The sequence below is a fragment of the Salmo salar genome, chromosome ssa24 (genome assembly GCF_905237065.1).
Source record: "Salmo salar chromosome ssa24, Ssal_v3.1, whole genome shotgun sequence".
Taxonomy (NCBI): domain Eukaryota; kingdom Metazoa; phylum Chordata; class Actinopteri; order Salmoniformes; family Salmonidae; genus Salmo; species Salmo salar.
In genome coordinates, this window is record NC_059465.1 from 46,692,868 (window position 1) to 46,705,092 (window position 12,225).

The window sequence follows — 12,225 nt, forward strand, 5'->3', positions numbered from 1 at the left end:
GTAGAAGTGATTATGGATGGCAGTAGAAGTGCTTGTGCATGGCAGTAGAAGTGATTATGGATGGCAGTAGAAGTGATTATGGATGGCAGTAGAAGTGATTATGGATGGCAGTAGAAGTGATTATGGATGGCAGTAGAAGTGATTATGGATGGCAGTAGAAGTGATTATGGATGGCAGTAGAAGTGATTATGGATGGCAGTAGAAGTGATTATGAATGGCAGTAAGTAGAAGTGATTATGGATGGCAGTAGAAGTGATTATGGATGGCAGTAGAAGTGATTATGGATGGCAGTAGAAGTGATTGTGGATGGCAGAAGAAGTGATTATCGATGGCAGTAGAAGTGATGATGGATGGCAGTAAGTAGAAGTGATTATGGATGGCAGTAGAAGTGATTGTGGATGGCAGTAGAAGTGATTATGGATGGCAGTAGAAGTGATTATGGATGGCAGTAGAAGTGATTATGGATGGCAGTAGAAGTGATTATGGATGGCAGTAGAAGTGATTATGGATGGCAGTAGAAGTGCTTGTGGATGGCAGTAGAAGTGATTATGGATGGCAGTAGAAGTGATTGTGGATGGCAGTAGAAGTGATTATGGATGGCAGTAGAAGTGATTATGGATGGCAGTAGAAGTGATTATGGATGGCAGTAGAAGTGATTATGGATGGCAGTAGAAGTGCTTGTGCATGGCAGTAGAAGTGATTATGGATGGCAGTAGAAGTGATTATGGATGGCAGTAGAACTGATTATGAATGGCAGTAAGTAGAAGTGATTATGGATGGCAGTAAGTAGAAGTGATTATGGATGGCAGTAGAAGTGATTATGGATGGCAGTAGAAGTGATTACCCCCTCTAGCACCAGGGTCAGTGAACTCTCAAATGTTGTTTTTTGCCATCATTGTAAGCCTGCCACACACACTATACAATACATTTATTAACCATAAGATTGTGTGAGAGTTTTTGTCACAACCCGGCTCGTGGGAAGTGACAAAGAGCTCTTATAGGACCAGGGCACAAATAATAATATAATAATAATCAATCATTTTGCTCTTTATTTAACCATCTTACATATAAAACCTTATTTGTTCATTGAAAATTGTGAATAACTCACCACAGGTTAATGAGAAGGGTGTGCTTGAAAGGATGCACATAACTCTGCAATGTTGGGTTGCATTGGAGAGAGAGTGTCAGTCTTAAATAATTTTCCACACTCTGTCAGTGCCTGTATTTAGTTTTCATGCTAGTGAGGGCCGAGAATACACTCTCACATAGGTACCGGGTTGCAAAGGGCATCAGTGTCTTAACAGCACGATTTTGCAAAGGCAAGAAACTCTGAGCGCAGCCCTATCCAGAAATCTGGCAGTGGCTTCTGATAAAATTTCAATTTTCACAGAACCTCTTGTTACAATTTCGATGAGGCTCTCTTGTTCAGATATCGGTAAGTGGACTGGAGGCAGGTCATGAAAGGGATAACGAATCCAGTTGTTTGTGTCGTCCATTTCGGGGAAAGTACCTGTGTAATTGTGCACCCAGCTCACCTCAGGTGCTTCACTATATCACATTGGACATTGTCCGTAAGCTTGAGTTCATTTGCACACAAAAAATCATACAATAATGGAAAGACCTGTGTGTTGTCCTTGTTAATGCAGACAGAGAAGAGCTCCAACTTCTTAATCATAGCCTCAATTTTGTCCCGCACATTGAATATAGTTGCAGAGAGTCCCTGTAATCCTAGATTCAGATCATTCAGGCGAGAAAAAACATCACCCAGACAGGCCAGTCGTGTGAGAAACTTGTCATCATGCAAGCCGTCAAACAAGTGAAAATGATGGTCAGTAAAGAAAACTTTGAGCTCGTCTCTAATGAAAAAAAATGTGTCAATACTTTGCCCCTTGATAACCAGCACACTTCTTTCTGTATGTTGTAAAAGCGTTACATGGTCGCTGCCCATATCACTGCATAGTGCAGAAAATACACGAGAGTTCAGGGGCCTTGCTTTAGTAAAGTTAACAATTTTCACTGTAATGTCCAAAACATCTTTCAAGCTGTCAGGCATTCCCTTGGCAGCAAGAGCCTCTCGGTGGATGCTGCAGTGGACCCAGGTGGTGTCGGGAGCAACTGCTTGCACACGTGTAACCCCTCCACTATGTCTCCTTGTCATGGCTTTTGCTCCATCAGTACAGATAACAACACATCTTGATCACCAAAGTCCATGTGTCACAAAGCTGTCCAGTACTTTAAAAATATCCTCTCCTGTTGTCCTGGTTTCCAGTGGTTTGCTGAAGAGGATGTCTTCCTTAATTGACCCCCCATTAACATAATGGACATATACCAGGAGCTGTGCCAGGCCCGTCACGTCTGTTGACGCATAGAATTCACTGGCTTGTATGTGAAGCAGTAATTGTTTCAAAACGTCTCCTGCCATGTCACTGATGTGTCGTGAAACGGCGTTGTTTGATGAAGTCATTGTCTGTATAGTTTTTTGGGCCTTTTCCCCCAGCATTGTCCCAGCCATATCCTCGGCAGCAGGAAGAATTAAGTCCTCCACAATAGTATGGGGCTTGCCTGTCCTAGCCACTCTGTAGCTCACCATATAAGACGCTTTCTAGCCCCTTCTTATTAATGGGATCTGTTGCTTTTATACATGTCTTACTACTCGAAAGTCGTCTTAATTCTCGCTCAGAAAAACTCCCGTAGATTATTTTTCAAATTGGCATGTTTTGTTTCTAAATGTCTGTGCAAGAGTGAAGGTTTCATCGAGTTGTGAGATAGTACTTTATCACATATAACACACTGTGGCCGAGGAAAGGCACTACTCCCAATATAAGTGAACCCCCAAATCAATGTCGTTCTCATCATATTTGCACCTTTTCGATGGTCCAATCGTCTTATATGGTAAACTACAGAGTGGCTAGAATAGACAAACCCCCATACTATTGTGGAGGACTTAGGTCTGTTGTTCGGTGCTCTCCCGGGTAAGGGGGGCCAGTAGCTCTTCCGCTGCATCAGGTTCACAACTGTCAGTGTCCATGCTAGCTGGGCTAACATCAAATGTAGAATTACTGATGCTAGCATTGGATGTGCTCGTGGAAGCAGAACAACTTGTGTCGTCGACAGGTGCAGTAGCAGTACTACCAGTAGAGCTGGTATGTGTCTCTATGGACGCTGGCCTTACTTTTTTGAACCATTTTTCAATTTTCGAGCAAACGGAATGATCAACAGCTAAGTTTGGCTACATACGGAACGTTAATGGAATTCCCGCAAGAGAGTAACAGTTAACCTGTTGGGGATAGGGGGCAGTATTGACACGGCTGGATAAAAAACGTACCCGATTTAATCTGGTTACTACTCCTGCCCAGTAACTAGAATATGCATATAATTATTGGCTTTGGATAGAAAACACCCTAAAGTTTCTAAAACTGTTTGAATGGTGTCTGTGAGTATAACAGAACTCATATGGCAGGCCAAAACCTGAGAAGATTCCATGCAGGAAGTGGCCTGTCTGACAAGTTGTGTTTCATCTGGGCTCTTTTTATTGAAGATTTAGGATCTTTGCAATAACGTGACACTTCCTACGGCTCCCATAGGCTCTCAGAGCCCGGGAAAAAGCTGAAGGATATCGAGGCAGGCTCTGGCTGAAACACATTATCGCGTTTGGCAAGTGGCCGCTCAGAGTACTGTGGGCTTAGGCGCGTGCCCGAGTCGACCGAATGCTTTATTTTCTTTCCTCTGTTTACCTAAATGCAGATTCCCGGTCGGAATATTATCGCTTTTTTACGAGAAAAATGGCATAAAAATGGATTTTAAACAGCGGTTGACATGCTTCGAAGTACGGTAATGGAATATTTAGAATTTTTTTGTCACGAATTGCGCCATGCTCGTCACCCTTATTTACCCTTTCGGATAGTGTCTGTTTGGATATAACTATGGATTATTTTGAACCAAACCAACATTTGTTATTGAAGTAGAAGTCCTGGGAGTGCATTCTGACGAAGACAGCAAAGGTAATACAATTTTTCTTATAGTAAATGTGACTTTTCTGAGTGCTAAACTTGCTGGGTGTCTAAATAGCTAGCCCTGTGATGCCGGGCTATCTACTGAGAATATTGCAAAATGTGCTTTCACCGAAAAGCTATTTTAAAATCGGACATATCGAGTGCATAGAGGAGTTCTGTATCTATAATTCTTAAAATAATTGTTATGCTTTTTGTGAACGTTTATCGTGAGTAATTTAGTAAATTCACCGGCAGTGTTCGGTGGGAATGCTAGTCACATGCTAGTCACATGCTAATGTAAAAAGCTGGTTTTTGATATAAATATGAAATTGATTGAACAAAACATGCATGTATTGTATAACATAATGTCCTAGGGTTGTCATCTGATGAAGATCATCAAAGGTTAGTGCTGCATTTAGCTGTGGTTTGGGTTTATGTGACATTATATGCTAGCTTGAAAAATGGGTGTCTGATTATTTCTGGCTGGGTACTCTGCTGACATAATCTAATGTTTTGTTTTCGTTGTAAAGCCTTTTTGAAATCGGACAGTGTGGTTAGATTAACGAGAGTCTTGTCTTTAAAATGGTGTAAAATAGTCATATGTTTGAGAAATTGAAGTTTTTGCATTTCTAAGGTTTTTGAATAACGCGCCCCGGGATTACACAGGCTGTTACGTAGGTGGGACGATTTGGTGCCACCTATCCTAGAGAGGTTAATGTGGCGGCAGCGTAGCCTAGCGTTTAGAGCATTAGACTAGTAACCGAAAGGTTGCAAGTTCAAATCCCCGAGCTGACAAGGTACAAATCTGTTGTTCTGCACCTGAACAAGGCAGTTAACCTGCTGTCATTGAAAATAAGGATTTGTTCTTAACTGACTTGCCTAGTTACATAAATAAAAATGTGCTTGGATGTTAATTATTTGACTAGACTACCTGTACTTAACATTGTGTTGTTATTTCACTGAACACTAGATGGTTTAATTTTATTTTTGGCAGAGAAACGAGGCTACTCAGGTGAGAGAAAAACAATTTGAAAATGTGAAGAATAGTTTTTTTGTAAAAATATTATTTGTATTTTATTATAAAAATAAATCAATGTGAATGACATTTTTATTATACCCCAGTTTGGAAATACCTGCTCTAGGGCAACGGTGTCTAGATGGAATTTGTATTTGTGGTCCTGGCAACTGGACCTCTTTTGGAACACCATTATTTTGGTCTTACTGAGATTTACTGTCAGGGCCCAGGTCTGTCAGGGCCCAGGTCTGTCAGGGCCCAGGTCTGACTGAATCTGTGCAGAAGATCTAGATGCTGCTGTAGGCTCTCCTTGGTTGGGGACAGAAGCACCAGATCATCAGCAAACAGTAGACATTTGACTCCAGATTCTAGTAGGGTGAGGCCGGGTGCTGCAGACTGTTCTAGTACCCTCACCAATTCATTGATATATATGTTGAAGAGGGTGGGGCTTAAACTGCATCCCTGTCTCACCCCACGGCCCTGTGGAAAGAAATGTGTGTTTCTTTGCTAATTTTAACCACACACGTGTTGTTTGTGTACATGGATTTTATAATGTCGTATGCTTTTTTCCCCCAACACCACTTTCCATCAATTTGTATAGCAGACCAAATTGAGTCAAAAGCTTTTTTGAAATCAACAAAGCATGAGAAGACTTTGCCTTTTTTGGTTTGTTTGTTTGTCAATTAGGGTGTGCAGGGTGAATACGTGGTCTGTCGTACGGTAATTTGGTAAAAAGCCAATTTGATATTTGCTCAGTACATTGTTTTCACTGAGGAAATGTACGAGTCTGCTGTTAATGATAATGCAGAATATTTCCCCAAAGGTTGCTGTTGACGCATATCCCACGGTAGTTATTGGGGTCAAATTTGTCTCCACTTTTGTGGATTCGGGTGATCAGTCCTTGGTTCCAAATATTGGGGAAGATGTCAGAGCCAAGGATGACGTTAAAGAGTTGAAGTATAGCCAATAGGAATTTGTGGTCTGTATATTTGATCATTTCATGTAGAATACCACCTTTTTGGGTTGGAGGGTTTGTATTTTGTCCTGTAGTTCATTCAATGTAATTTGGTAATTCTCTCTGTCTCTCTTTCTCTTTCTCTTTCTCTTTCTCTCTCTCTCTCTCTCTCTCTCTCTCTCTCCCCTCTCCCTTTCCCTCTCTCCCTCTCTCCCTCTCGTTCCTCTGTGATGCAGCGAGGAAATTGGCAGCAGGGCATCGTGGGAATGAGGAAGTCCTGCAAGATTTTCCTCTTCCCAGCGATGACCAGACTGCCCACAGGTTTTGTGTGAGTGAATGGACGGCAGTGTGTCTTGGTGGGGAGCAGTGATTGTGAAATCATTAAACCCATGAAAACAACTCTAACTTCTCCTTCTGTGGTAGGTGTTATCACGCTATCTTGTCTCTCAAATAGATATTGCAGTACATTAAATCTTGCTTTGTGTTAGTGAGAAATATCTGTTGATGGAAGAGGAACTGGATGGTGTGGCAGCACTATGAGGTATAATAAAGAACTGGATGGTGTGGCAGCACCATTCTCATGATCATTGCAACTCCACGAGGTGAGATCTTGCATGGAGCTCCAGGCCGAGGGAAATTGACAGTTCTTTTGTGTTTCTTCCATTTGCGAATTATCGCACCAACTGTTGTCACCTTCTCACCAAGCTGCTTGGCGATGGTCTTGTAGCCCATTCCAGCCTTGTGTAGGTCCACAATCTTGTCCCTGACATCCTTGGAGAGCTCTTTGGTCTTGGCCATGGTGGAGAGTTTGGAATCTGATTGATTGATTGCTTCTGTGGACAGGTGTCTTTTTTACAGGTAACAAGCTGCGGTTAGGAGCACTCCCTTTAAGAGTGTGCTCCTAATCTCAGCTCGTTACCTGTATAAAAGACACCTGGGAGCCAGAAATGTTTCTGATTGAGAGGGGGTCAAATACTTATTTCCCTCATTAAAATGCAAATCAATTTATAACATTTCTGACATGCGTTTTTCTGGATTTTTCTGTTGTTTATCTGTCTCGCACTGTTCAAATAAACCATTAAAATTATAGACTGATCCTTTCTTTGTCAGTGGGCAAACGTACAAAATCAGCAGGGGACCAAATACTTTTTTCCCTCACTGTATTTCATTCTCTGTATTTAAAATTGCTGCTAATTGAGCCTGGAGTGAGCCAACCACATCCATACCAATCAACTACATATAATTTTATTGATGGATCTTTACAACTACCTTTACCTCTACCGCAGCAGCATAGCAGGCTCTTCTTGTCACACGACAGGAAGCAGGAAGTAAAGTACTCTGTGTCTCACCTTTCTTGACGCTGTGTCCCTGGGTCAGGTGTACTCCGTTGTAGGTGGACATGGCCAGGTGAGACATGCTCATCTTGGGAGAGGTGAGGATGGAGGGGCTCCCGACTGGAGAGTAGTTAAAGATGGCCGACCCGTAGCTCTGACGACGCCCCTCGCGGCGGTTACTGTCGATAGCTGCCTGGAGCTCTCCGGGGGAGCTCAGACCCCTCTTTTCACATTCGTAAGGGTAGAGGTACTTCATATACCTGTAGGAAGGGAACAGGAACAGTATGAGCAGGACATTTTACAATGTTTTACCTGCAAGAGAATGCTGGCTGTTAAACAAGGTTACATTATGTCATTTATTACAGATGGTGACTGTTAAACAAGGTTACATTATGTCATTTATTACAGATGGTGACTGTTAAACAAGGTTACATTATGTCATTTATTACAGATGGTGACTGTTAAACAAGGTTACATTATGTCATTTATTACAGATGGTGACTGTTAAACAAGGTTACATTATGTCATTTATTACAGATGGTGACTGTTAAACAAGGTTACATTATGTCATTTATTACAGATGGTGACTGTTAAACAAGGTTACATTATGTCATTTATTACAGATGGTGACTGTTAAACAAGGTTACATTATGTCATTTATTACAGATGGTGACTGTTAAACAAGGTTACATTATGTCATTTATTACAGATGGTGACTGTTAAACAAGGTTACATTATGTCATTTATTACAGATGCTGACTGTTAAACAAGGTTACATTATGTCATTTATTACAGATGCTGTCTGTTAAACAAGGTTACATTATGTCATTTATTACAGATGGTGACTGTTAAACAAGGTTACATTATGTCATTTATTACAGATGGTGACTGTTAAACAAGGTTACATTATGTCATTTATTACAGATGCTGGCTGTTAAACAAGGTTACATTATGTCATTTATTACAGATGGTGACTGTTAAACAAGGTTACATTATGTCATTTATTACAGATGGTGACTGTTAAACAAGGTTACATTGTGTCATTTATTACAGATGGTGACTGTTAAACAAGGTTACATTATGTCATTTATTACAGATGGTGACTGTTAAACAAGGTTACATTATGTCATTTATTACAGATGGTGACTGTTAAACAAGGTTACATTATGTCATTTATTACAGATGGTGACTGTTAAACAAGGTTACATTATGTCATTTATTACAGATGGTGACTGTTAAACAAGGTTACATTATGTCATTTATTACAGATGGTGAATGTTAAACAAGTTTACATTATGTCATTTATTACAGATGGTGACTGTTAAACAAGGTTACATTATGTCATTTATTACAGATGGTGACTGTTAAACAAGGTTACATTATGTCATTTATTACAGATGGTGACTGTTAAACAAGGTTACATTATGTCATTTATTACAGATGCTGGCTGTTAAACAAGGTTACATTATGTCATTTATTACAGATGCTGGCTGTTAAACAAGGTTACATTATGTCATTTATTACAGATGGTGACTGTTAAACAAGGTTACATTATGTCATTTATTACAGATGGTGACTGTTAAACAAGGTTACATTATGTCATTTATTACAGATGGTGACTGTTAAACAAGTTTACATTATGTCATTTATTACAGATGGTGACTGTTAAACAAGGTTACATTATGTCATTTATTACAGATGCTGGCTGTTAAACAAGGTTACATTATGTCATTTATCACAGATGGTGACTGTTAAACAAGGTTACATTATGTCATTTATCACAGATGGTGACTGTGATCAGGACTAGACACAGTGAAGGGTTGCTGTGTTACCTCTCCGCTGTTCTCCTCTCTCCTGTGATCAGGACTAGACAGAGTGAATCCCACTCTACTCCAACCTTATCATTACCATCCGGCATGCAGGTTAGAATGGCTTTAATGGCAGTAACGCTCACACCGTCAGAGCAGAAAATACATGTTATTGCGTCTATCAATACTCTGCTCAATCCTAATGACAGCGCTGTGCAGCAGTGGTGATTCAATCTGTATTTATGAGAATAACAGCAGGCCGGGTGGGTGTTAGGTAACTTATTGTCACGCCCTGACCGTAGAGATCCTTGTTATTCTCTATGTTTGGTTAGATCAGGGTGTGACTCGGGTGGGGGAAAAGTCTATGTTTTCTATTTCTTTGTGTTTGGCCGAGTGTGTGGCATCCCAATCAGAGGCAGCTGTCTATCGTTGTCTCTGATTGGGGATCATATATAAAGTTGTCATTTTCCTTTTGGGTTTTTTGTGGGGATCTTGTTTTCTGTTTAGTGTCCGTGCCCGACAGAACTGTGCTCTTTCGTTTTCGCCTTTTGGTATTTTGTTTTAAGTGTTTTGTGAATAAAAATAATCATGAACACTTTCCACGCTGCGCTTTGGTCTACTCTTCCTACCACGAACGAGAGCCGTTTACACTTATATAACATTATTTATAGAATATTATGCTGCCATATTATTCTGGATCAAATGTAGTGTCACGGGGAAAAAAGGTTTCATTTCCTTAACCTGCTTAAGGACCACACACAAGAGACGGCTTTCAATCTGGGAATCAGCTTTGAATCCTTTGAATCTAACACTCACATATTTAATACTCACATATTTAACACTCACATATTTAACACTCACATATCTAACACTCACATATTTAACACTCACATATTTAACACTCACATATCTAACACTCACATATTTAACACTCACATATCTAACACTCACATATTTAACACTAACATATCTTACACTCACGTATTTAACACTCACATATCTAACACTCACATATTTAACACTCACATATTTAACACTCACATATTTAACACTCACATATTTAACACTCACATATCTAACACTCATATTTAACACTCACATATTTAACACTCACATATCTAACACTCACATATTTACCACTCACATATTTAACACTCACATATTTAACACTCACATATCTAACACTCACATATTTAACACTAACATATCTTACACTCACATATTTAACACTCACATATCTAACACTCACATATCTAACACTCACATATTTAACACTCACATATCTAACACATTAAACATATGTTTTATGCGTTTCCAACACACAAGTTGTTTCAAGTACTCTGCATGGCTACTGGTGCTACCGTTACCAACTAGCAGCGCTGTAGATACTAATACTTTACAACGGAACGATTTGACTAGTGCAGTGTTACCTAGCTAGCTACTTAGTTGTCTTTGTCATAGCTTGATAATTGTTAGCTAGCCAGCCATCGAGGTTAGCTAGCCAGCTATTTCCGTCCCCCGCGACGCCATTTTTCCTAACCCAGCCAACTATTACCGACGAGCAGCATTGTAGAAACTAAATACATTACAAGGAACGTCTTGATTAGTGTTATGTTAGCTAGCTAGCTACAAAGTTGCTTTGTATCATGACAAGGTGTAGTACTGAAACTATCGAGGTTACCTAGCCAGCTACACGTTCAAAGTCAACAACGCAGCCACTGCTAGCTAGCCTACTCCACCAGCCAGCAGTACTGTATCATTTTAGTCAATAAGATTTTTGCAACGTAAGCTTAACTTCCTGAACATTCGAGACGTGTAGTCCACTTGTCATTCCAATCTCCTTTGCATTAGCGTAGCCTCTTCTGTAGCTTGTCTACTATGTGTCTGTCTATCCCTGTTCTCTCTCCTCTGCACAGGCCATACAAACGCTCCACACCGCGTGGCCGCTGCCACTCTAACCTGGTGGTCCCAGCGCGCACGACCCACGTGGAGTTCCAGGTCTCCGGCAGCCTCTGGAACTGCCGGTCTGCGGCCAACAAGGCTGAGTTCATCTCAGCCTATGCTACCCTCCAGTCCCTAGACTTCCTGGCGCTGACGGAAACATGGATTACCACAGATAACACTGCTACTCCTACTGCTCTCTCCTCGTCTGACTACGTGTTCTCGCATACCCCTAGAGCATCGAGCCAGCGGGGTGGTGGCACTGGAATCCTCATCTCTCCCAAGTGGACATTCTCTCTTTCTCCCCTGACCCATCTGTCTATCTCCTCATTTGAATTCCATGCTGTCACAGTTACCAGCCCTTTCAAGCTTAACATCCTTATCATTTATCGCCCTCCAGGTTCCCTTGGAGAGTTCATCAATGAGCTTGACGCCTTGATAAGTTCCTTTCCTGAGGATGGCTCACCTCTCACAGTTCTGGGTGACTTTAACCTCCCCACGTCTACCTTCGACTCATTCCTCTCTGCCTCCTTCTTTCCACTCCTCTCCTCTTTCGACCTCACCCTCTCACCTTCCCCCCCTACTCACAAGGCAGGCAATACGCTTGACCTCATCTTTACTAGATGCTGTTCTTCCACTAATCTCATTGCAACTCCCCTCCAAGTCTCCGACCACTACCTTGTATCCTTTTCCCTCTCGCTCTCATCCAACACTTCTCACTCTGCCCCTACTCGGATGGTATTGCGCCGTCCCAACCTTCGCTCTCTCTCTCCCGCTACTCTCTCCTCTTCCATCCTATCATCTCTTCCCTCTGCTCAAACCTTCTCCAACCTATCTCCTGATTCTGCCTCCTCAACCCTCCTCTCCTCCCTCTCTGCATCCTTTGATTTCCTCTGTCCCCTATCCTCCAGGCCGGCTCGGTCCTCCCCTCCTGCTCCGTGGCTCGACGACTCACTGCGAGCTCACAGAACAGGGCTCCGGGCAGCCGAGCGGAAATGGAGGAAAACTCGCCTCCCCTGCGGACCTGGCATCCTTTCACTCCCTCCTCTCTACATTTTCCTCTTCTGTCTCTGCTGCTAAAGCCACTTTCTACCACTCTAAACTCCAAGCATCTGCCTCTAACCCTAGGAAGCTCTTTGCTACCTTCTCCTCCCTCCTGAATCCTCCTCCCCCTCCCCCC

The 12,225-nt window shown here is 41.7% G+C and overlaps 1 protein-coding gene across 2 annotated transcripts in view; it reads right to left on the reverse strand.

The window, feature by feature from the left end:
• LOC106585976 (AT-rich interactive domain-containing protein 3A) overlaps positions 1-12,225 on the reverse strand; it is a 244,762-nt gene that overhangs the window by 21,552 nt on the left and 210,985 nt on the right. For both annotated transcript variants that reach the window (XM_045706903.1, XM_014172733.2), the window contains exon 5: positions 7,312-7,556. In XM_045706903.1, the coding sequence (XP_045562859.1) occupies positions 7,312-7,556 (245 nt within the window). The remainder of the gene's footprint in view (positions 1-7,311; positions 7,557-12,225) is intronic.